The 24721-nt window shown below is 32.1% G+C and overlaps 4 protein-coding genes and 1 pseudogene across 4 annotated transcripts; all 5 read right to left on the bottom strand.

Annotated features, from left to right (window-relative positions):
- Positions 1-781: 781 nt before the first annotated feature.
- LOC102577626 (epoxide hydrolase) lies at positions 782-3178 on the bottom strand (the record flags this gene model as incomplete). The annotated part of the gene is given in 4 exon segments (NM_001288452.1): positions 782-1198; positions 1282-1523; positions 2108-2474; positions 3013-3178. Coding segments are annotated over 4 exon segments (966 nt in total). The 5' UTR covers positions 3123-3178.
- A 647-nt stretch (positions 3179-3825) lies between these two features.
- LOC102577894 (epoxide hydrolase) lies at positions 3826-7928 on the bottom strand (the record flags this gene model as incomplete). Its single annotated transcript, NM_001288488.1, is given in 5 exon segments — positions 3826-4162; positions 4506-4747; positions 4963-5329; positions 7792-7900; positions 7902-7928. Coding segments are annotated over 4 exon segments (965 nt in total), but the record flags the coding sequence as incomplete, so codon positions are not given.
- A 4784-nt stretch (positions 7929-12712) lies between these two features.
- LOC102577455 (epoxide hydrolase) lies at positions 12713-16786 on the bottom strand. The gene is given in 4 exon segments (NM_001287978.1): positions 12713-13156; positions 13689-13930; positions 14191-14557; positions 16614-16786. Coding segments are annotated over 4 exon segments (966 nt in total). The 5' UTR covers positions 16724-16786; the 3' UTR covers positions 12713-12909.
- Positions 16787-19413: 2627 nt separating this feature from the next.
- Positions 19414-20713, bottom strand: LOC102587475 (uncharacterized). The gene is made up of 2 exons (XM_006345918.2): positions 20507-20713; positions 19414-19944 (listed from the first exon to the last, which is right to left on the bottom strand). Exons 1-2 carry the CDS (start codon positions 20597-20599, stop codon positions 19579-19581), a joined length of 459 nt encoding a protein of 152 aa, XP_006345980.1. The 5' UTR covers positions 20600-20713; the 3' UTR covers positions 19414-19578.
- Positions 20714-21591: 878 nt separating this feature from the next.
- Positions 21592-24087, bottom strand: LOC102600339 (pectinesterase-like; annotated as a pseudogene).
- Positions 24088-24721: the final 634 nt, after the last annotated feature.

The following is a 24721-nucleotide window of genomic DNA, read 5'->3' as shown; positions in this document are numbered from 1 at the left end:
TTTACCTTTTTTTTGTAGTCTTATTTTCCTCGTTTTACTGCTCAAGGGAAAAGTTGGTGATAAATAATTATTGTGACACTTATTTCTTCATTTTAGCTTCTTTTCTTTTATGGTCAAAAAATTTTTATGGATCAACTAAGGTTTGAAACATACAGTGTGTATATAGGGTGTATATTTTATTATCCTTTTCTGCTTAAATATCATGCTTTAGTTTGTTGTTATGCTTTTATCATTGAGCTAAAATTATGAGTAAATCGTAAATTTAATTTCTATCAATGTTCCCTACTAACACTTTGTTTGGATGGTTTCTATGTATTATTTCATAATGTATCGCATTGTAATGTATCACATTGTATTGTATCGTATTGTATTGTTTTAATGAATACAGTGTTTCGATAGATTGTATAGTTCTCCGTCGTTACATAATGTCACACATTCATAATTTGAATGATAAACCTACAAAAAATAGTAGGTTACGGGGTACAGCTACTATGAAAAGGTAGGGTAAAAGATGAAAAATAATTATTAAATAATAAGTAGAGATAAAATAAGAAGAAAATATTAAGGTAACAACGTGATCACACCAAATTGATCATTACATAAAATGAGTCTTTTCATCGTTACCTGATAATGAATTCAAACAATACGATACAATAAAATTTAAATAACAGAACATGAGATGTTGATGTAAAGTTAAAAGCATTTGATGTTGTTATGTTAAACGTTTCATTGCACTCTGCAATCTGCATTAGCAAATTACACACGAACTTATGGCGTTATATTCCTTAACATCAAAACGTTCCAAATTCAAACTAACTTACAAGTCGATTAACAAACAATAACAACATACCCAATGTAGTTCCACAAACGGGGAACTTACAAGCCAAATTATGGGATTAGATAATCCGAAGCTAACATTATTTTCTGAAAATTCAAAGGAAAAGAAGAAGTTTAGAACTTTTGAATGAAGTCATAAATGTGCTTGCTAATCTCATGTGGCCTTTCTTGATTGACAAAGTGAGCTGCACCTTCCAAAACCACAACTTCCTCCAACAATGGAACATATTTCTTAAATCCGCCATTGTGTATGTACTCTTTAGCACCTCGCATATGGTACGCCAAGTCGAATTCCCCGACAATAAACTTGGTTGGAACATTAACTTGTGCCCCTGTCCATGGTGCAGTGAGTTCTGAATTTCTGCATTTCATGTGAGCATACAACTAACATGTCGAACAAATGCAATCAAATTTACGATATGACAGAAGGAGAGGAACGCTTACATGGATAAAGCTCGGTAATAGTTAAGTGCACCAGTGAAACCAGTCTGTTCAAACTTGTTGGCATAGTAATCCAACTCTTCCTCAGAGAGCCATGTTGAAAGGACAATCGGAGCATCAGCGATAGCTTCAAGGCCTTTGCCTTTAGGAAAATAAAAGGGTGCAGGATCGCGGTATGTCAACATTTTCTTAAGAACAGACTTAGCACCAATTGGAGCAAATTCAGCTTCAATTTCGCCCGGTACCTACAAGGTTAAGATAATAGTTGTTTAGTATAAGCTCATCTTACCATATCCAGTACTACAGGGAAACACTTTGTACATATAGAACAACTAACATGGAGACAACTTGGGGTGTGCCCTTCCTGGAACTCTATTAATGGGGGATATTTTGTGGATCGAGCTGTCCTTTTTATATTAAATTTTAGAAAACTTCCTTCATCAAGGAGGAGGGGAGTATTGTCACATCAGTAAGAGTTGTTGTCGTGTAACGAGGCCATGAGTATTATAGCATGTTTGCAAGTAAGACTTGTCTACAAATAGACTCGATGTGGTCCAGCCCATCCCCAAACAGCCACAAACTTCTTTGCCCAAAAATCACCCTGTATATACGGTAGACGATGAAATCCTTTAGTGAAAATCCTACCTTCACCACAACCTAAATCCCGTATACAAGGAGAGTTTAATGCACCATGCTGCTCTTTATTTCACGACTGATTAATATTCTGAATGAAGTCATATTCAAGTCCTATTGAATAGTCCCCCCGAAAACATGTAAAATAGCTATCAAACACAAATTAAACGTATTAAGAGACAAGAACAGAGAGAACCTGAAATCTGCAGATATAATAATCTTCCCCATATAAAGCCTTTAGCCCCTCAATAGGATTCATATTTGAGTTCCTTGGGTGGTAATGGACACTCAAATTCACCAAGGCTTTAACTTTATCTGGCCTAAAAAGGCATAAATGCCAAGCAATTAACGCGCCCCAGTCATGCGCAACAACAAACACCTTGTCTTCATTAGGAGCAATGGCTTCAAGCAATGCTACAACATCACCCACAAGGTGAAAAATACTGAACTTCGAAGGGTCATTAATTGGTGCACCAGTAGTATCTCCATAACCCCTTAAGTCAGGCGCCACAGCACGGTACCCACGTTCAGCTAAGTAGACCATTTGGTGGCGCCATGAGTACCTGTTCCGAAAGATCGTGGGTTAACTAGCACACAATCTAAACAAAGAGAAACCAAACATAAAGATTTAACGAGATTCAGCCAAACAAAACTCAAGTAGTTCCAAAAATGTTGTGGAAGAACATTGTGGGTTAACTAGCACATAATCAAAACAAGTAGAGAAAAAATAAATAACACAATAATTTAACGAGATTCGGCCAACATTAGTCCTCTAGGCAAAAGCAGAGACAATTTGTCACTATGAATGAGCAAACTGAAAACAACAACATACTCAATGTAATCTCACAAAGTAGGATCTAGAGAGTGTTTTACCCTAACCTAAAAGTTAGAGAGGTTGTTTCCGACAGACCCTGGCGCACCAAACCTACTAGAAAACAACAACATACCTAGTATAATCCCACGAAATGGGATCTGAACAATGTAGACTGTATGCAGACTTTACCACTACCTCAAAGTTAGAGAGGTTGTTTCCGACAGGCCCCAAGCTCACAAAAAGCTACTAGAAAATCTAACAAAATTCAAGATTGAAGCAAATAGTACCAGAGCTCAGGGAAGCCATGGATGAAGAGGATTGTTGGGCCTTGGCCTAATTCTGCTATATGCATATTTAGGCCATTTACAGCTACCATTTTGTGCTCTATCTTCTCCATTTTTTTGTTGTTTGTTTACTCTGTGTTTTCTTGATTCTCTCTTTGGCAATGACCTGAACATATGATAAACACTTTCGATTCAAATTTTGAAAAAAATTCGGTGTGTATTCTTAAGCATCTATTGCTTGCGTAGATAAGTTAATTACGTATAAAATGTCAATTCCTTCAATGATCCTCAACTAATTGTAAAATTGAGGCATGTTACAATTGAGACTGTTATGTATAATAAAAAGATCTGACATATTTTATGTGGTGAACTAGACGTTGAGATCATGCACTATACCTGTTTAGATGCTATATTTGAAATATATTATAGTTCGAGTGTCTAAATGAATTTATTGATGAATTGTATTCAGTTTATTAAAAAATGATGCATATCTTCTGGATTAGCAAAAGTCCAAAAACTGTCCATTTTTTTCTGGAAGCTTCACATGGTGTGTTTGGTGTATACGATGGAGCATTAATAAATACTTCACGTTTTAAAAATAAATGGATGGTAGGCTAGAAAAAAAAAATAAAAATTTAGTGTTTAGTAAGTAAATAAAAATACTAAGCCAATGAGTTATGATAACTACGTACGAGTTCATAGAAATTCATAGCTTTTATTGAGATTTTGTATATGTGATAAAATATTCATCAACTGTGAATCTAGTTATTATCACATATATTAACTTAAATATTATTATAAAATAGTATCACAACGTTCCAAATTCGAACTATTTTATGAGTCATAATATGACAAGTAACGAACACTGCTTACACAAAATAAAATACTGCATACGCTAGAGAAAGTTTAAAACTTTTGAATGAAGTCATAGATGTGTTTGCTAATCTCATGTGGCCTTTCTTGGCTGACAAAGTGAGCTGCACCTTCTAAAACCACAACTTCCTCCAACAATGGAACATCTTTCTTAAATCCACCATTGTGTATGTACTCTTTAGCACCTGGTATATGATAAACCAAGTCGAATTCTCCGACGATAAACTTGGTCGGAACTTTAACTTGAGCTCCTGTCCATGGTGCTGTGAGTTCCCAGTTTCTACATTTCATAACACGAGAATGTTAGGATCCATGTATGAAGAAGTTGATCAAGAGAGTCTAAAAGCAACTACTAGCGTCTACGTTGTTCAAACTCTTTAGAAATGCTTCCGAGTGTGTTTTGGAGGATCCGGCACAAGTGTGCAACAATTTTGGAGAGTCTGAGCAACATAGAATACGATAGTATTCATGAACTTCACAATTTTCTTGACTTCCAAGAAAACATGTCTCAAACTAAAATTAAAAATCTCGTGACAACACAAATGTGAACTATATAAACATACAACTAATGTGTCGAACAATAGAATCAATTTTTTTATATCACAAAAGTGGGGAACACTTACATGGGTAAAGCACGGTAATAGTTAACTGCACCAGTGAAACCAGTCTGCTCAAACTTGTTGGCATAGTAATCCAACTCTTCCTCAGAAAGCCACGATGAAAGGGCAACCGGAGCATCAGGGATAGCCTCAAGGCCTTTGCCTTTAGGAAAATAAAATGGTGCAGGATCGCGGTATGTCAATATTTTCTTAAGAACAGACTTAGCACCAATTGGAGCAAATTCAGCTTCAATTTCGCCCGGTACCTACAAGGTAAAATCACAGTGAACTTTTTTGCTGCTGAAGTTACCAATGCAAATTTAACTTGTTCCGTCCATACTATTAGTTGTAGTATTACTCTTGTCCTTCGATTTCTGTTACTACATAGCATATGTTGTTATTGAATATACCCCAGAAAACATGTAAAAATCCCTATATCAAACACAAATGAAACGGATACAGGGACAAAAACAGAGGGAACCTGAAATCTCGATATATAATGATCTTCCCCATATATAGCCTTTAGCCCCTCAACCACATTCATCTTTGGGTTCCTTTTGGAAAAATGGACACTCAAATTCACCAAGGCTTTAACTTTATCTGGCCTAAAAAGGCATAAATGCCAAGCAATTAACGCGCCCCAGTCGTGCGCAACGACAAACACCTTTTCTTCATTAGGAGCAATGGCTTCAAGCAGTGCTACAACATCACCCACAAGGTGAAGGATACTGAACTTTGAAGGGTCATTAAGGGGTGCACCAGTAGTATCTCCATAACCCCTTAAGTCAGGCGCCACAGCACGGTACCCACGTTCAGCTAAGTAGACCATTTGGTGGCGCCATGAGTACCTGTTGCGGAAGATTGAGTGTTAACTATCATAGAACCAAAGATATAGAGACAAGGAAGATCGTGGGTGACTATCATAGAACCAAACCAAGCCTCGTAGCTCGAGACAAAAAGCAGAAAGAGTTTTTCACTATGAATGTACAAAACAAATAATCCCCAATTACAATCTTATTATACAAATCTCAAGTAGTTCATAATCCTACAAGAAGTAAAGAAGGACGCCCGATGCTAAAAGCATCTCGCGCTCATGCATGGTCCATAAAAGGGCTGCACCTGAGGGGTGTGATATAGCTAGTCTACCCTAATGCATGCAAGCATTAGTATGTTGCTTCTATAGTTCGAACCCATGACTTATAGGTCATATGGAAACAATTTTACCGTTGTTCCAAGGCTCCCCTTAATAATCCTACAAAAAATGATTTCCCAAATCTATTGCGGAAGATCGTCGATTAACTAGCACACAGTCAAAGCAAAGAGAGAACAGAAAAAACAACATAAGGATTAACGAGATTGGGGTAAGCTTAGTGAGATGAATTGTACAGTACGGAATAATTAAAATTTCATCACACAAATGTCATGGAAGATCGTGAGTTAACTAGCACACGATCACACAATCAAAACAAATAGAGCGAAAAAAATAATTCCAGTCAAGATTAGTCCTCGAGGCAAAAGTAGATAGAGTTTTTCACTATGAAGGAGCAAACAACCTCTATTATACATATCTCAAGTAGTTCCTAATCCTACAAGAAATGATTTCCCAAACCTACTAGAAAACAACAACATACTCAGTGTAATTTTACAAAGTGAGGTCCGGGGAGGGTAGAGTATACACAAACCTTGCCCCTGCGTCAAAAGGTAGAAAGATTGTTTCCGACAGACCTTCGGTTCACCAAAACATACTACGATTTCACTATGGTGTGGCTGTACCAAATATCTGGTCTATGATTATGTTGTGGTTGTCATTGTCAATTTCACTATGATTGTTATCATTTAAAATACTAACACTTCAAAGTTTTAAAAAGGTTGAGTACATTGACATTGAACCAAGTGTTGTTAAAGAGTACGTAAAAAACACATGATAACTTGTTCAAATTTTTAGAAAGAATTTATGTGTGTATTTTTTACGTCTATTACGTAGATAAATTAATCACTTAAAATATGTCAGCTCCTTTAATTATATATACATATTAGTCGTAAAATTGAGGCATGTAAGACGGGACTGATGTGACATATATTTTATGTAGTTAACTTAGAACGTTGAGATCACACAATAATATTTTTCAAAATTTGAGTGGAAAGTACCTAATAGAAACACTTGTTCAGATGCTAAATTAGAAATATGTCCTAGTTTGAGTGTCTAAATTAATTTATTGGCAGGGATTGTTCATGTATTGCAACATAAGGATTAACGAGATACAGGCAAGCCTAGTGAGACGAATTGTATAGTACAAAATAATTATAATTACAATTTCGACATCATACAAAGTTCAAGTAGTTTCAAATGTGTTGTGGAAGACCATGGATTAACTAGCACACGATCATACAATCAAAACAAATAGTGGGGAAAAAACAACACAGTCATTTAACGAGATCCAGTCAAGATTAGTCCTCGAGGCAAAAGCAGAAAGATTTTTTCACTATGAATGAGCATACAATCTGTATTATACAAATCTCAAGTAGTTCCTAATGAATGTTACAAAATGATACCTACATGGATGTCAGACAACTAGTTATTGGGCCAAGAAGAAACAACAAAACTAGAAGGCTTTTGCAAAGGTTGATTTGGGACCTAGGCCCACAAAAACATCTAGCTAAAAGGACGACATATGAGAAAGAACGTTTTATGAAAATTGTTATGAAGAGTCTATATTCCCTCGTCCCCTTTCTGAGTATCTGACCTCTCATCTCTTTCTAGTTCTTACTATCCTTTAGTTCCCTATTATGTAATTGGTTACATTTATGAGTTTTTTCTTAGAATTTGGTTCTTTACAAAATGATTTCCCAAACTTACAATGAAAATAGGTTCCCCAAACCTACTAGAAAACAACAACACATACCCAATGTAATCCTATGGGTCTACGGAGTGTAGACTATACGCAGACTTCATTCCTACCTCAAAATTAAAGAGGTTACTTCCAACAGGCCCTCAACTCAACAAAAGCTACAAGAAAACAACAATATAGCCAATGTAATCCAGCAAAGTGTGGTCTAGGGAATGTAGACAGTACACAGACTTTATCCCTACCTCAAAATTAAAAAGCTTATTTCTGACAGACCATCAACTCAACAAAAGCTACTAGAAAACAACAACATATCCAATGTAATCTTACAAAGTGGGATCTAGGGAACGTAGACAGTACACAGACTTTATCCCTATCTCAAAATTAAAGATGTTGTTTCCGAAAGACCCTCAAATCTAATATAATTTAGGATTTACAAAATTCAAGATTGAAACAAACAGTACCAGAGTTCAGGGAAGCCATGGATGAAGAGGATTGTTGGGCCTTGGCCTAATTCTGCTATATGCATATTTAGGCCATTTACAGCTACCATCTTGTGCTCTATCTTCTCCATTTTTGTTTGTTTTTTTTCTTAGATCTCGAGTCTTTCTATGTGTGTGCTTTTATTAGCCTTGCTGTGGTTGTATGGCCTGTTATTATAAATACAAGTAGTTGTACCAAAATATCTGACTTGTGTCATTTTCAATTTTACTACTATGTGATAAAAGTATTCGTTCCACTTGAACATCTGAATATGTGATAAAATATTTATATTAAATCTTTTCAATTTAATATTGATTTTTTTTTTGTATATTCTTAATATTTATTATATGAATAAATTAATCACTTAAAATTTAATATATCAGCTATTTTTTATAAGTTGTAAAACTAATCAAATTTGTTACTATTGAAATTACGTGACATAAATTGAGATCATGCACAATAATTTTTGGCCAGTGATTAGACATTTAGTTGTTGTTGTCATTGTCAATTTTACGTGATTGCTTTGAGTATCTAAATATGTGATAAAGTGTTCATATTGAATATTTTTTTATTGAAATTTTTAAAAAAATTGTATGTATTCTTAATATTTATTATGTGAATAAATTAATCACTTAAAACATAACAATTTTTTTAATTATATATAAACTAGTCTCAATAAATTGTAAAACTAATAGGCTTGTTATTATTGAGGCCGGTGATGTGTATATAATAAAACTTCATGACATATTTTATGTTATTAATTAACTTAGACGGTTGGAGATCAGGACAATTATTTCTAGCCTGTGATTTAGACATTTTGTGGTTGTCGTTGTCAATTTCACTATGCAAAAGTGATTGCATTGGTTTACCATATGAATAAGTGATAAAGTGTTCATACTTATTAAATACGTTCAACTCAAATTAGGAAAATATTTTTATAAGTATTTTTTAAATTAAACACTTAAAATATATCAGCTTCTTTAACTATATATATTAGTCTTAACTCTCAATAAAGTTGTAAAATTAATCAGGTTTGTAATTGAGGTCAATATGTATAATAAAAAAAGTGACATATTTTTTGTAATTAATTAATTTAAACGGTTGAGATCATGCACAATATTTTCTTTCAAAATTTAAGTTAGAAGTGTCTCATATGAATACTTATTTAAATGCTAAATTTAGAATATAACATAGATTGAGCGTTTAAGAGCATGTTTGACATTATTGTTGGGAGGCCAAAAGTGTTTTTTTTTTTATAAAAGCACTTTTTTGAAGAAAAAATAAATAGTGTTTGGCGAATTCTCAAAAATGATTTTAAATGGAAGCAGAAGCAGTTTTTCTGATGTTGGGAAACTCCTCGTTTCTGGCATGCTATAGTTATTAAAGTCTCTCGACGGCGGAAATGGGAGATTACCGGTACGCCAGAGGCTTCGCGAACCCTATTCGAATATCTCGTGGCACCACATCTTTAGACAAAGGGCAGGTTTAGCTATAGCCCAGTCAACTGTTGGGAAGTTAAAAATTTCTGCTTCTTGAAAAAAACAGAAGCAGAAGCAGAAAATTATTTTCTTGAAGACTAAAATATTCCTCCCATATATACATATTTACCAATATATCCCTTATTAATTAATTAACATATATCATAAATTTGGTTAAGTTTCTTACAAGAATTTTAATTTTAATTTTTATATATATAATAAAAAATTTATTTTATATTTATATACTATAATTATTTTATATTTTATATATTATTTTACGTCTTATTTTACAGAATCAGAAATAAATGTAACAACGACATTTTTGTAGGATTAAAAATATGAAGGATTTTATTTATTTTTGTGGTGATTTTTTTGTGTATAGTGGTTTACTTTGTGGAATAGTTTTTAAATTTATTTTTCTTGATATTTTGAATTATAGTTAAGTCATCATGTTAATATTATCTTAATATTTAATTTATTTGTTTATTTATGTATAATATAGATTGAAAATTTGAATATGCATATTTTCATTAAAAAATTTCTAATAGATATTTGAAATAGTTTCTCTCTATAAAATAATCTTAGTATTAAAAGTACATTGATACTTACCCTTTTTCGTAATTTGACTCTAAAAACCCTTTTTAAAAAAGATTAGTCTAACACGATTTGCTTAACAAAAGCACTTTCAAATGAATTAGCCAAATGCAGATTACTTTTTTTCAAAAACACTTTTTTTAAAAATCATATAAAAAAATACTTCTAAAAATAAGTAATTTTTAGCAGAAATGCCAAACATGTTCTAAATTAATTATTGACAAATTTAAGGATTGTTCATGTATTCAGTCTTTCAAAAATGATGTCATATCTTATGTATTAGAAAAAAATATTTAGGGGTTTGTTTGATAGGTAAAAAATATTTTTCTGAAATTATTTTTATGAAAAAGAAGTGATTTACTTAATTATTTTTAAATATTTAATAATTAAATAAAATATTATTCCAAAAAAATTATACTCTATTTATTTCAATTTATCTATCTTATTTTTTTTTCCGTTTGGATAGTAATAATTTTTGGAGCTAATTAAGTCAAATCCCGCATGTACGAAAGTCACTAAGATTTAAATTATGTCGTACTTTACGTTATGCCTACTCCCAACAACTTGTAATGCAGCGGATCTCAATAGTATTGCAATGTCATTTCAACTATATACCTCAGATAATAATAAGGGCAAATTACAGAAATCACATACTTTTTAGGTAAAATTACAATTTATTCCTTAAAAGTTTATAATTACAGAAATCCCTCAAACGGATACAATAATATAAGCACTGATACATTAATCTGATGCGCAAGATACATTAATCCTTAAGTAAGATACATTACATTTTATACATGATACACTAATATGATGTACATTTTATACATGATATACTAATTTGATGTGCGAGATACACTAATCTGTACATGATACACTAATCTGATGTACATTTATACATGATACATAAATCTGATGCGCGAGATACACTAATCTAATGCGCGAAAATGAGGGATTTTGAAGATTTGTAAAACTTATAGGGGATAATGGTAATAAGTAAACTAAAATGTGAGATTTCTATAATTTTTCCTAATAATAATAATGTTCGAATCAATTTATGTGTATATTAAATAGTTCACTAAGGAGTTGTTAGGTTAACAGTCCACGTTATATGTTGGAGTTAGAAGTATTTAAATATTAAAGTGTATGATATATATATTAGTGGAGAAAATGATCAAAATAGTTCTTAATGTATATGTGTAGCTTTATTTTGGTTCTTAATGTATCAAATAAAAAGTTATATTTAACAGTGGATTTCACATGTAGCTAACAAAATATACTATTGTTATTTCCTTTGTAAGCTCAAAATAAAAAAAGATCCATGACTATATACCATCATTTTTTCTAACAAAAATTATTAGCTACACATATACATTAAGGACCATTTTGATCATTTTCTTTATATTAGTGAACATAAAGTAGAGAACGTAGTCAATATATTTTGTAACTCATATAACTATATTTTTGGTAGTTGGTTAGAGTTATGCAAGTATTAGTAATGTAGTGATTAGTTAGAAGTAAATCTAGGTATTATTAGCTATGCATGAATATTATTCATGTATTAATTATTCAACCTTCTATTTTACATAAAATAATACATAATTTCTTCGTAACTTATACGTGTATTAAGAAGTATTAGTTATGTGGATTTCAAAACTATCAATCAAATGTCATGTTAATTTTTATGCATAATAACTTACTTCTTATATATAGTCATCAAACATAGTATAAGTTATCCAAAAATTAATAATATATGGATATTTTATTTCTTATTCGGCTATCAGAAAATTTAATGACATAGTGTTTATGTTATCTCCTATTAGTTACCTCATTGCACCTGACATGGTGTTGAATTCACCGGGTAATCCAAAATTGTTGAGTCACATGACGTTGTTGGAGTGTTATATAATATAAAAAACAAATCAAGAATACTATTTTTAGGTCGGTGAAATTCAATCTTTTAAAATAAAATAATATTTATTTATCGAAAATAATAGTTTCCCGGCAAGGAGAGCTCGACCCAGCTCTACTCCCAGTAATATACACAGGCCCATAAGTTGTTCCGCCGGAAACAGAACTCCGGCGGCGCAAGCAGCCGGAGTTGAGATCACCGGCGTTAGTATTTTTCCACTTGATGAAGAACAGAGCATTTTTTCCGGTGGCTATGTTTTTTAATCTTCCTTGCTTCTTTCAAAATCTGCTGATTAAACAGTAATTAGAATCCCAAATTATTGAATATTGAAATAAAATTGATTCAAATTGACCAAAATTGAACATTAGAGGAATGTATATTATCACTGTACTCATTATTAGTTAGATGAGTATTAAGAACGAGCGGATTCTAAATTTTAAGTTTATAAGTTATGAATTTTAAGTTTATAAGTCATGAGTATCTATTTCGAAAGATCGTGGATTAACTAGCACAGTGAGTTAATTAGCACACAATCAAAACAAATAGAGAAAAAATAAATTGAGACTGTTGTGTATAATAAAAAGATATGACATATTTTATATGGTGAACTAGACGTTGAGACCATGCACTATACTTGTTTAGATGCTAAATTTGAAATATACTATAATTTGAGTGTCTAAATAAATTTATTATTCGGTGGATTAAAAATGATGCATATCTTCTAGATTAGAAAAAGTCCAAAAAACTGTCCATTTTGTCTTGAAGCTTCACATGGTATTTGGCGTATACGGTGGAGCAATAGTCCACGTTTTTTTAAAAATAAATGGATGGTAGACTAGAAAAAAAAATATTTTTTTTTTTTTCAATATTTGATAAGTAAATAAAAACACTATTCCAATGAGTTATGATATAGAAATTCAGTAGCTTTTATTGAAATTTTGTATATGTAATAAAATATTCACCAACTGTGAATCTAGTTATTATCACATATATTAACTTAACTATTATTATAAAAATACTATCACAAAGTTCCAAATTCGAACTTATTTTACCAGTCATATTATGACAAGTAACGAACACTGCTTACACAAAATACTGCATACGCTAGAGAAAGTTTAGAACTTTTGAATGAAGTCATAGATGTGTTTGCTAATCTCATTTGGCCTTTCTTGGTTGACAAAGTGAGCTGCACCTTCTAAAACCACAACTTCCTCCAACAATGGAACATCTTTCTTAAATCCACCATTGTGTATGTACTCTTTAGCACCTGGTATATGATAAACCAAGTCGAATTCCCCAACGATAAACTTGGTTGGAACTTTAACTTGAGCTCCTGTCCATGGTGCTGTGAGTTCCCAGTTTCTACATTTCATAAGACGAGAACGTTAGGATGCATGTACGAAGAAGTTGATCATGAGAGTCTAAAAGTAACTAATAGTGTCTATGTTGTTCTGACTCTTTAGAAATGCTTCCGAGTGTGTTTTGGAAAGTCTGAGCAGCATAGAATATGATAGTGTTCATGAACTTCACAACTTTCTTGACTTCCTAGAAAACATGTCTCAAACTAAAGCTAAAAATCTCTTGACAACACAAATGTGAACTATATAAGCATACAACTGATGTGTCGAACAATAGAATCAAATTTTTGTAACTAATAGTGTCTATGTTGTTCTGACTCTTTAGAAATGCTTCCGAGTGTGTTTTGGAAAGTCTGAGCAGCATAGAATATGATAGTGTTCATGAACTTCACAACTTTCTTGACTTCCTAGAAAACATGTCTCAAACTAAAGCTAAAAATCTCTTGACAACACAAATGTGAACTATATAAACATACAACTAATGTGTCGAACAATAGAATCAATTTTTTTATATCACAAAAGTGGGGAACACTTACATGGGTAAAGCACGGTAATAGTTAACTGCACCAGTGAAACCAGTCTGCTCAAACTTGTTGGCATAGTAATCCAACTCTTCCTCAGAAAGCCACGATGAAAGGGCAACCGGAGCATCAGGAAGGGCTTCAAGACCTTTGCCTTTAGGAAAATAAAATGGTGCAGGATCGCGGAATGTCAATATTTTCTTAAGAACAGACTTGGCACCAATTGGAGCAAATTCAGCTTCAATTTCGCCCGGTACCTACAAGGTAAAATCATAGTGAACTTTCTGCTGCTGAAGTTACTAGTTAGAGAGAAACACTTTGTGCAAAATATAAAACAAGCCACAAAGGAGAAGGAGAGCGTTATCTTGTTCCGTCAATACTATTAGTCGTAATATTACTCTTGTAGTTACTAGTCCTTCGATTTATGTTACTACACTGCATATGTTGTTATTGAATATACCCCAGAAAACATATAAAAATCCCCTGAAACGGATACAGAGATGAAAACAGAGAGAACCTGAAATCTCGAGATATAATGATGTTCCCCATATACAGCCTTTAGCCCCTCAACAGTATTCATCTTTGGGTTCCTTGGGAGAAAATGGACACTCAAATTCACCAAGGCATTAACTTTATCTGGCCTAAAGAGACATAAATGCCAAGCAATTAAGGCACCCCAGTCATGCGCAACGACAAACACCTTTTCTTCATTCAGAGCAATGGCTTCAAGCAGTGCTACAACATCACCCACAAGTTGAAGGATACTGAACTTCGAAGGGTCGTTAAGGGATGCACCTGTAGTATCTCCATAACCCCGTAAGTCAGGTGCCACAGCACGGTACCCACATTCAGCTAAGTAGACCATTTGGTGGCGCCATGAGTACCTGTTGCGGAAGATTGAGTGTTAACTATCATAGAACCAAAGCATATAGAGACAAGGAAGATATCATAGAACCAAACCAAGCCTCGTCCTCGAGACAAAATGCGGTAAGAGTTCACCACTATGAATGAGAAATGTTGTACAATTCAAATAATCTCCAATTACAATCTTGCTATACAAATCTCAAGTAGTTCATAATCCTACAAGAAGTAAAGAAGGACGCGCGATGTTAAAAGCATCTCGCGTTCATGAATGGTCCATAGAAGGGCTGCACCTTGAGTCGTGTGATATACACAGTCTACCCTAATGCATGCAAGCATTAGTATGCTGCTTCTACAGTTCGAACCCATGACCTATAGGTATTATCACTACAACAAAAACAACTTTTAGCGGCAATAAATAGACACATTAATAAAGAGTGATAAAGTTTTTACCGGCATTAATTAAGTGTCATTAGATCCAATGTCATTAAAGGATTTAGGGACATATACAAGGAATACTAATTGTCGCTAAAAATACATATTTAGCCGCTATTGAACTATTGCCGTTAATTAACTGCCGCTAAAGACCATTTTTTATGTAGTGTATGGAAACAACTTTACCATTGTTCCAAGTGGGGTCTGGGGAGGGTAGAGTATACTCAGGCCTTGCCCCTACCTCAAAGGCTCACCAAAACATACTACAAAATTCAAGATTGAAGCAAATAGTAGGGAAGCCATGGAGGGAGAGGATTGTTGAGCCTTGGCCTAATTCTGCTATATGCATATTAAGGCCATTTACAGCTACCATCTTGTGCTCTATCTTATCCATTTTGTTTGGGTTTTTTTTTTTTCACTTTGTGTTTTCTTGAGTCTTTCTCTGACTGAAAAATTGTGTGTTTTTAATTAGCCTATGATTATGTTGTGGTTGTCATTGTCAATTTCACTATGATTGTTATCATAATAAATACTAAAACTTTAAAGTTTTTAAAAGGTTGAATACATTGCCAATGAACCAAGTGTTGCTAAGGATACGTAAAAAACACATGATAACGTGTTCTTATTAAACACGTTTGATTCAAATTTTAGAAAAAATTTATGTATACTTTTTACGTCTATTCAGCTCCTTTAACTATATATGCATATTAGCATCAGTAAGTCGTAAAATTGAGGCATGTAAGATGAGACTGATGTGTATAATAAAAAGATGTGACGTATATTTTTATGTATTTAACATAGAACGTTGAGATCACACACAAAAAAAATCAAAATTTGAGTTGGAAGTATCTAATAGAAACACTTATTCAGATGCTAAATTTGAAATATGTCCTAGTTTGAGTGTCTAAATTAATTTATTGGCAGGGATTGTTCATGTATTGCAACATAAGGATTAACGAGATTCAGGCAAGCCTAGTGAGACGAATTTTATAGTACAAAATAATTACAATTACAATTTTTTCTTCATACAAAGTTCAAGTAGTTTCACATGTGTCATGGAAGACCATGGGTTAACTAGCACACGATCACACAATCAAAACAAATGGAGGGAAAAAAACAACACAATAATTTAACGAGATCCGTTCAAGATTAGTCCTCGAGGCAAAAGCAGAAAGAATTTTTCACTATGAATGAGCATACAATTTGTATTATACAAATCTCAAGTTGTCACAACTAGTTATTGGACCAAGAAGAAACAAAAAAACTAGAAGGCTTTTGCAAAGGTTGATTTGGGACCTAGGCCCACAAAAATATCTAGTTAAAAGGACGACGGATGAGAAATAACGTTTTATGGAAATTGTTATGAAGAGTCTATATTCCCTCATCCCCGACTTTACCCTTACTTAAAAGTTAGAGAGGTGGTTTCCGACAGACTCTCGGTGCACCAAACCTACTAGAAAATAACAACATACCTAGTGTAATCCCACGAAATGGGATCTGAACAATGTAGATTGGATGCAGACTTTACCACTACCTCAAAGTTAGAGAGGTTGTTTCTGACAGACCCTCGGATCACTAAAATATACTAGAAAATCTAATATAATTTAGGATTTACAAAATATTCAAGAGTGAAGCAAATAGTACCAGAGCTCAGGGAAGCCATGGAGGAAGAGGATTGTTGGGCCTTGGCCTAATTCTGCTATATGCATATTTAAGCCATTTACAGCTACCATCTTGTGCTCTATCTTCTCCATTTTTGTTTTTTTTTTTCTTACTCTTTGTGTTTTGTGTTTTCTATGTGTGCGCTTTTATTAGCCTTGGTGTAGTTGGCAAATGTAGGCAATAGCCTGTTATAAATACAAGTAATTGCACCAAATTTCTGACACGTGTCAATGTGAATTTTACTATGTGATAAAAGTCTTCATTCCGATTAAGTATCTGAATATGTGATAAAGTGTTTATATCAACTACTTCTAATTTAAATTTAAATAAAGTTTTGTGTGTATTCTTAACGTTTATTATATAAATAAATTAATCACTTAAAATATATGTTAGCTAATCTCGATAAATTGTAAAAACTATGTAAGTTCGTTATTATTGAGATCGATGTGTATAATAAAAGGATGTGATATATTTTATGTGATTAATTAACTTATGCACTTGAGATCATGCCCAATAATTTTTGGCATGTAATTAGACAATTAGTTGTTGTTGTAATTGTATGCCCAATAATTTTTGGCCTGTGATTAAACATTTAGTCGTTGTAGTCATCATCAATTTCACTATGTGATAAAATGATTGTTTCGATTGAGTATCTAAATATGTAATAAAGTGTTTAATTTAAATTTTAAAATTTATTTTATATGTATTTTTAATATTTATTACGCGAATAAATTAATTACTAAAAATATGACTTTTTCAACTATATATATATACTAGTCTCAATAAATAGAATTGTGAATCTAATAGGCTTGTTAATATTATGGTGATGTGTATAATTAAAAGACGTGACATATTTTATGTCATTAATTAACTTAGACGATTGAAATCAGGACAATTATTTCTGGCCGGCGATTTAGACATTTTGTGTTGTCATTGTCAATTTCACTATGTGATAAAGTGATTGTTTTGGTTGAGCATCTGAATATATGATAAAGTGTTCATATTAAATATTTTTTACTCAAATTTTGAGAATATTTTTGTGTATTCTTAACGTTTATTACATGAATAAATTAACCACTTAAAATATGTGAGCTTCTTTAAGTATATATATTAGTCTTAACTCTCAATAAGTTGTAAAATTAATCAGGTTTGTAATTGAGGTCAATGTATATAATAAACAAACGTGACATATTTTATGTGGTCAATTAACTTAAATTGCTAAGATCATGCACAATATTTTTCTCAAAATTTAAGTTAGAAGTGTCTCATATGAATACTTGTTTAAATGCTAAATTTGGAATATAATGTAGACAAATTTAAGGATTGTTCATGTATTCAGTCTATCAAAAATGATGCCATATCTTATGTATTAGAAAAAAAATATTTAGGGATTTGTTTGGTAGGTAACAAATATTTTTATGAGAAAGAAGTAATTTACTTATTTAATTTTTAATATTTAATAAGTAAATAAAAATATTATTCCAAAAAAAAATTATACTCTATTTTTATCAATTTATTTATCTTATTTTATTTTTTTCCTCGTTTAGACAGTACAATAATTTTTGGAGCTACTTAAGTCAACCCCCACATGCAAGAAAGTCACTAAGATTTTAATTCTATCGTACTTTAGGTTATGCCTACTCGCAACAACTTGTAACTCAACGGATCTCAATATTATTGCAATGTCATTTCAACAATATACCTCGAATAATATTAATAATGTTCGAATCAATTTGTACGTATATTAAATATTTCATTAAGGAGTTGTTAGGTTAACGGTCCACGTTATATGTTGGAGGTAGAGGTAGAAGTATTTTAATGTGAAAGTGCATGATATATATATATATATATATTAGAGGAGAAAATTATCAAAATGGTCCTTATTGTATATGTATTGCATTATTTTGGTCCTTAATATATCAAAAAAAGTCAAAAAAAAATGTTATATTTAACTATGGGTTCCACATGTGACTAACAAAATATACTACTATTATTTTCTTTGTAAGCTCAAAAAAAAGAGCTCCATGACTACCATCATTTTTTCTAACAAAAATTATTAACAAAACATATGCATTAAGAATTATTTTGATCATTTTCTCTATATTAGTGAACACAAGGTAGAGAAAGTAGTCAGTATATTTTGTAACTCATATAACTATTATTCATTGTTTGGTAACAGGTTAGAGTTATGCAAATATTAGTTATGTAGGGATTAGTTATGAGCAAATCTATATATTATAGCTATGCAAGATATTATTTGTGGATTAGTTATTTCACCTTCTATTCTACATAAAATAATACATAAATCATTCATAACTTATACATGTATTAGTAAGTATTAGTTGTGTGGGTTTCTAAATTATCAATCAAATGTCTTATTAATTTTTATACATGAATAACTTACGTCTTATTTACCTATCAAACATCGTATAACTCATCCAAAAATTAATACAATATATAAACAATTTATTTCTTATTCAATTATCAAACAATCCTTTAATAACACAGTGTTTATGTTATCTCTTACTAATTACCTCATTACACCTCAAATTATTATCCACTATTTGAGTGTGTCTTGAAGCTTTGAATTCACAAAATAGTCACATAACGTTGTTGAATTGTTATATAGTATAAAGAACAAATTAAGAATAATATTACTAGATCGATGAAATTCAATCTTTTAAAATAAAGTAATATTTATTTATCGAAAAGAACCAATCTGAATAATAATAATAATCTAAAATATTTTTGAAAATTTGTGGCAAAAGAGAGAACTCTTGTAACTCTCTCCACAAATATATAGAGCAAAAGATGTAACTACAAACTTAAATAACAGTAGTAATCTATCAGAGATGTGGTCGGGTGATAAATATGTTTTAATTTTCAATTAAGAAATTCATATTCGAATTCGGAATATGAAATTACTTTTATTAAAAAGCGTATTCTTTCAGGTGACCAAGTAAATGGGAGCAGCTGAAATTCTCGAAATTCGATCTTGTCGATCCACATTGAGCTCCTTAAGATTAATATATGGTATCTCCAAATCACTTTTCTTGCTCGGAATCATAGTTCCGGCGAGTCGGCCGGAGGACCGCCGGCGAATTTTCCGGCAAGGAGAGCTCGACCCAGTTCTACTCTCAGTAATATACACAGGCCCATAAGTTGTTCCGCCGGGAACAGAACGGCGGCGGCGGAAGCTGCCGGAGTTGAGATCACCGGCGTTAGTATTTTTCCACTTGATGAAGAACAGAGCATTATTCCACCATTTTTTCCGGTGGCTATGTTTTTTAATCTTCCTTGCATCTTTCAAAATCTGCTGTTTAAACAGTAATTAGAACCCCAAATTATTGAATATTGAAACAAAATTAATTCAAATTGACCAAAATTGAGCATTAGAGGTATGTTTATTATAACTACATACTCATAAGTTAGATGAGTAATAAGAACGGGCGGATTCTGAATTTTAAGTTTATAAGTTTTGAATTTTATAGCAGAACAATTTGATTTGACTTTCGAGACAGATGATTTATAAATACAATACAAAGTTTGAGTCAAAGTTACTGGTTTTATCAAAAACTCGTAAGTTATATGGTAGTGATACTAAATGTCACCCAGCATCTAAGGGAGGAGTCATGGCCTAATTCGATAAACTAGATATTTTATGTACGTATTTCGTAAGATTGACACTCATACTTCCAAAAGGCTAAATGATAACTTAACTTATTTAACTAGACTAGAGAAACAAGGATCAATTCTCCTATGTTGTAGATATCCTAGATCCGTCTCTATAATAGAGAAAGGCAACACAATATCGAGAAAACTAAATATACTTTCGAGATATAGGAAGATTAAAATTAAAAGAACAGGGAATTTACCTGAAAATAATCGATTTGAGTGTCGAAGCCATAGTCGTTGTTATTGAAATGTTGAGATTCTGCAATGGAGAAAACAGGGGACTTGTTTGACATTATTTTCCTTAAGGTTCAAAAGTAGAAATATTTCAAACGGAAAAGGAGGGAAATGAGGCGATAAAGGACGAGGACGAGGACGAGAGCATCAAGAGAGGAAGAGGAAAGGGGAATTTAAATGAGGAGCGGGCTAGCCGTTTGTAGTTGCAACTCCTATTTAATGATGTGGCCTAGTTAGTCTATTATGGAACATTTGGTAGGGGAATAAATTATTTCGAATTAATAGTGATGAGATAATAATATATGAATTAATAATTATGACACTATTAATTTGATACCATATATTTTTTATTGATTATTTACCTTGATATATTTTATAAGGGTATAATACATAAATATGTTCTTTAACTTCAGCTCAACTTACATTTATACCCTTCAATTTTATATGTGCACAAGTAAATAATAAAATTTGTATAAAGTTGAACAAATAGACACATATCCTACGTGGCTTTCTACATGGCAATTTAAGCCCTATGTGGCGTCCTATGTGTATTATGCTATGTAAGACTCATGTGTTTATTTATTCAACTTTATACAAGTTTAATTGTCTACTTTTGCACAACCAAAGTTGAAGTGCATAACTGTGAAATGCAACCAAGTTAAAGACCACATTTATGTATTATGCCTTTTATAAGTAAATACTTTTTAAATCAGCTCGTCAGAACATAAAAGTTAAACTCTTATGTAAAAGACACAATACATAAACGTGTCATTTAACTTGGCCTCAGCTAGTATTTATGTTCTCCAACTTTGGTTGTGCACATTTAAACTTGTACAAAGTTGAACATATAGAAACACAAATCATGTGCGGCATATACAAATCAAGTTCGATTGTAGCTCACGCGAATTGTCATGTGAGACGCGTATGCATATTTGTTCAACTTTATACCATTTCAGATCTCTACTTGTGCACATTCAAAATTGAAAATCGTAAATATCAATTGAGGTCAAGTTAAACGACACGCTATGCCTGTGAAGAAGCAATCCAAAAGTCCAATAAAATGAAATGTTTTATTGGAGAATGATTCATTTTAAACATTACAAAGTATTCAAACCAGATTCATATGGAACACCACTCAATCTAACCCACTCACCTGCCAATATAAAAACTCCAGGGGCAAATCCAGCAGCAACTTCTTGTCTTAATTTTTCTTATAACCCCTCCAATTTACCCTATTATTACTATTTGCCCCAATTTCCCTGTTTTCATACTCTGCATAAAACAGAGTATTTAGTGCAAAATCTCCTGCCCATACTGACCATCCTTGTGGCTCAATAAATCCATCAATCAATGATTGCATTATTATCGTTCTCGAAAACTCCTTCCATGGTCGTCCCAAGTACGCGTTGATTGCTGGTTGAGCTGATATAAATTCATTCTCAGCTCTAATTTCGCAGTTTTGCATAACAATAGCACCAACTCCGCGCCTATCTTTCCTCCCCTGTGCTGTAACCATACACGCTTGATTTGCCATCAGTTTCCTGACGATCATCTTGCAGTTTTGGAACACGGATGAGGCGTCTCCGAATATGAAGTCTATGGTTCCTGTTATGGTGCAATCACGGTAGAATTGGCGATAGGTGTGGACATATAGGGTGTCTTGATAACCATCGAATTGACAGTTGTGGAAAATGGCCATGTCTCCTGAGACACGAAGAGCAACTGCTTGATGCTTTATTGCTCCTGCTGTGTTCTCAATTCCAATGTCCTTTGCCATGAAATTATCTCCATTGATAGCTTTATTATGAAATGGTAGATGTTAGAGAATGAGTTGTATTGTTTTTATGTGATGGTGTTTGACTGGATAGACAGGATTTAATACGTTAATGTTGACTTGTAGTCTAATGACATGTTAAAGACCAGTCATAAGGTCGAGAAGACTTTACTTTCAAACTTTAAATGGTTTAATGAATTTGAATTCATGAAAGTTGTGTAGAAACATAACGACGTCAGGACCTTTTAGAACGTTATGAAAAGAAAAGAGTGTTAGATAAATTGAGATGAAAGAAGTACTTACCGACTGTGGCAGTTTTAAAAGTGCCAATGCCATCAGCAAAGTTCTTGCTACCAGTAATTTTGGTCTTTGTTGGGCCTTCACCAATAAATACAATATGGTTCATTTTCCTTGGGATATCAACATACTCTTTGTAAATACCAGCCTTGATGAAAATGACAAATTTTGTGTATTTTTTTGGGGCACAGCTATAAGGGGTCGTTTGGTTACTGTATAAGTTGCATTTTATCCATGTATAAAAACTTGCATTACTTTTACCATGTTTGGTAGAAATTTTGTTTTAGGTGGAAAAGTCAACATAACGTATACCATGTTTGGTTGGTAGAATTCTAAATATTGTATAAAAGTTATTCATGTATTAATTTTATACGGTGTTTGGTTGTGTTTTTTGTAGTCATACATAATTAATACCAACATAACTTATGAGGGAATCTATGTATAAGTTATGCAGGGTAGAAGGTGGAATAAGTTATGCATGTATTAGTTATACATGTATTAAAATAGTAAATTACACATTTACCCTTATTGATTTATTTTTAATTATTTTCAGTGAAAATGTTATCCAACTATGCTATTTTTCTAACTTTTTTTTTCTATTTTCATTTGAAATCCAAATGTAATATTCTATTAATATTACAAATTGAATTGTATATAGCGTTATATATTATTAAATATATTCCACTTCTTTAATTAACATGTATTATTATTTTGTTTAGGATGTGAATTTATACATAATTCATTTATTTGGTATATTAAAACTGTATAAACAATATATACAACATATTGATAGAATATTTACATTATATAAAATAGGATATTATAATGTACTTGAAATATATTAATCGTATTTTATTTTTTTAAGTTATAAACATAAAAAAAATAACAAAATGAAAAAATAGCATTCCCAATTAAGTATAGAGGGAGAATTTTTTTTCTTTACTTTTTATCCAAAAAGAGGGAGAATTTATACTATTTGCTTACTTATTTATTTGTAAGTAATATATATTAATTTACAACAAATTCAATATTTATTAGTTAATAATTTATGCATTGTGATCTCTACATAATTAAACCCTGCATAACTAAATCCTACATAACTAATACCTGCATAATTAATACCTGCATAATTAAACCATGCATAACTAATACCTGCATAACTAAACCCTGCATAACTAATACACGCATAATTAAACCCTACATAACTAATACTTGCATAACTTTAATCAGTAACCAAACGGCACCTAAGGGCTTCATTAATAGACTTATATTGTCCACTACCATCAATAGCAACAATAACATTGGGCTTTAGCCCATTAGAATTAACTTCATGGAGCATCCTTTCATGAGCATTTAATAACCTCCGATTTACACCGGAGACCTTCAGGTTCAGGTCTTACGGACCTGATCGAAGCTTGAGACCATAGCTAAACCATTGCTCGTGAGCTCCCCTCCATTTTTCAATAGTTTCTTCATTGTCTCATCAGTCGTGTTCTCAAAAGCGTCCAGACACTAATCGCGGTGCTAAACGCAACCTTAAGTAGGTCTTTTGGATCATGAGTGTTGTTAGCCTTAGCAACACTTTTTATACATGTTTGTTTATAATCAGTTTGTTGACAAATAGCATGAACAGACTTTGTAGAAGTTGAAATTTTAGAATCATTATTATTATTGGATGAATTATCTTCATTCCTTTTGCTGGTAATTGAGATGGCTGCTGCCACAACACAAGCCACTAGAAGAAGTGAAGCAATGCTACCAATTGCAACCTTTTTAACCCCCATAATTTAAATTATTAAAATAAAAATAAATATAAAAATATGGGGTTAACAATTATGTAAGAGGCAAGTTGCTCCCCCCTTGGCTTGAAATTTTGCAAAAAAAAAAATGAAAACAACTATTTATAGTGAAAATATCAATGACATTATTGGTAATTTTTTGTTTTAAGGGTGTGAATTTTTTGTCCTAATGAGTGGAAGTTTCCTAGTTTTCTTTGGTTATGCTAAATTAAAGGTTTAATGTAGGAATGTTATTACATGGGATTTTCTTGATTTATTCAATTGGTTTCTTTGTCTACCACAAATTTAATTTTATGTTTTATCATTTTAAT

The sequence above is a fragment of the Solanum tuberosum genome, unplaced genomic scaffold (assembly GCF_000226075.1).
Source record: "Solanum tuberosum cultivar DM 1-3 516 R44 unplaced genomic scaffold, SolTub_3.0 scf00072, whole genome shotgun sequence".
NCBI lineage: Eukaryota > Viridiplantae > Streptophyta > Magnoliopsida > Solanales > Solanaceae > Solanum > Solanum tuberosum.
This window is presented reverse-complemented; position numbering and strand designations above follow the sequence as displayed.

Excerpts from the sequence above, each read along its gene's own strand:
- LOC102587475 (XM_006345918.2), bottom strand. The coding sequence starts at position 20,599 with ATGTCAAACAAGTCCCCTGTTTTCTCCATTGCAGAATCTCAACATTTC. Across the intron at positions 19,945-20,506 it reads CTCAAATCGATTATTTTCAG|ATTTTGAAAGATGCAAGGAA; the intron begins GTAAATTCCCTG and ends TTTAAACAGCAG.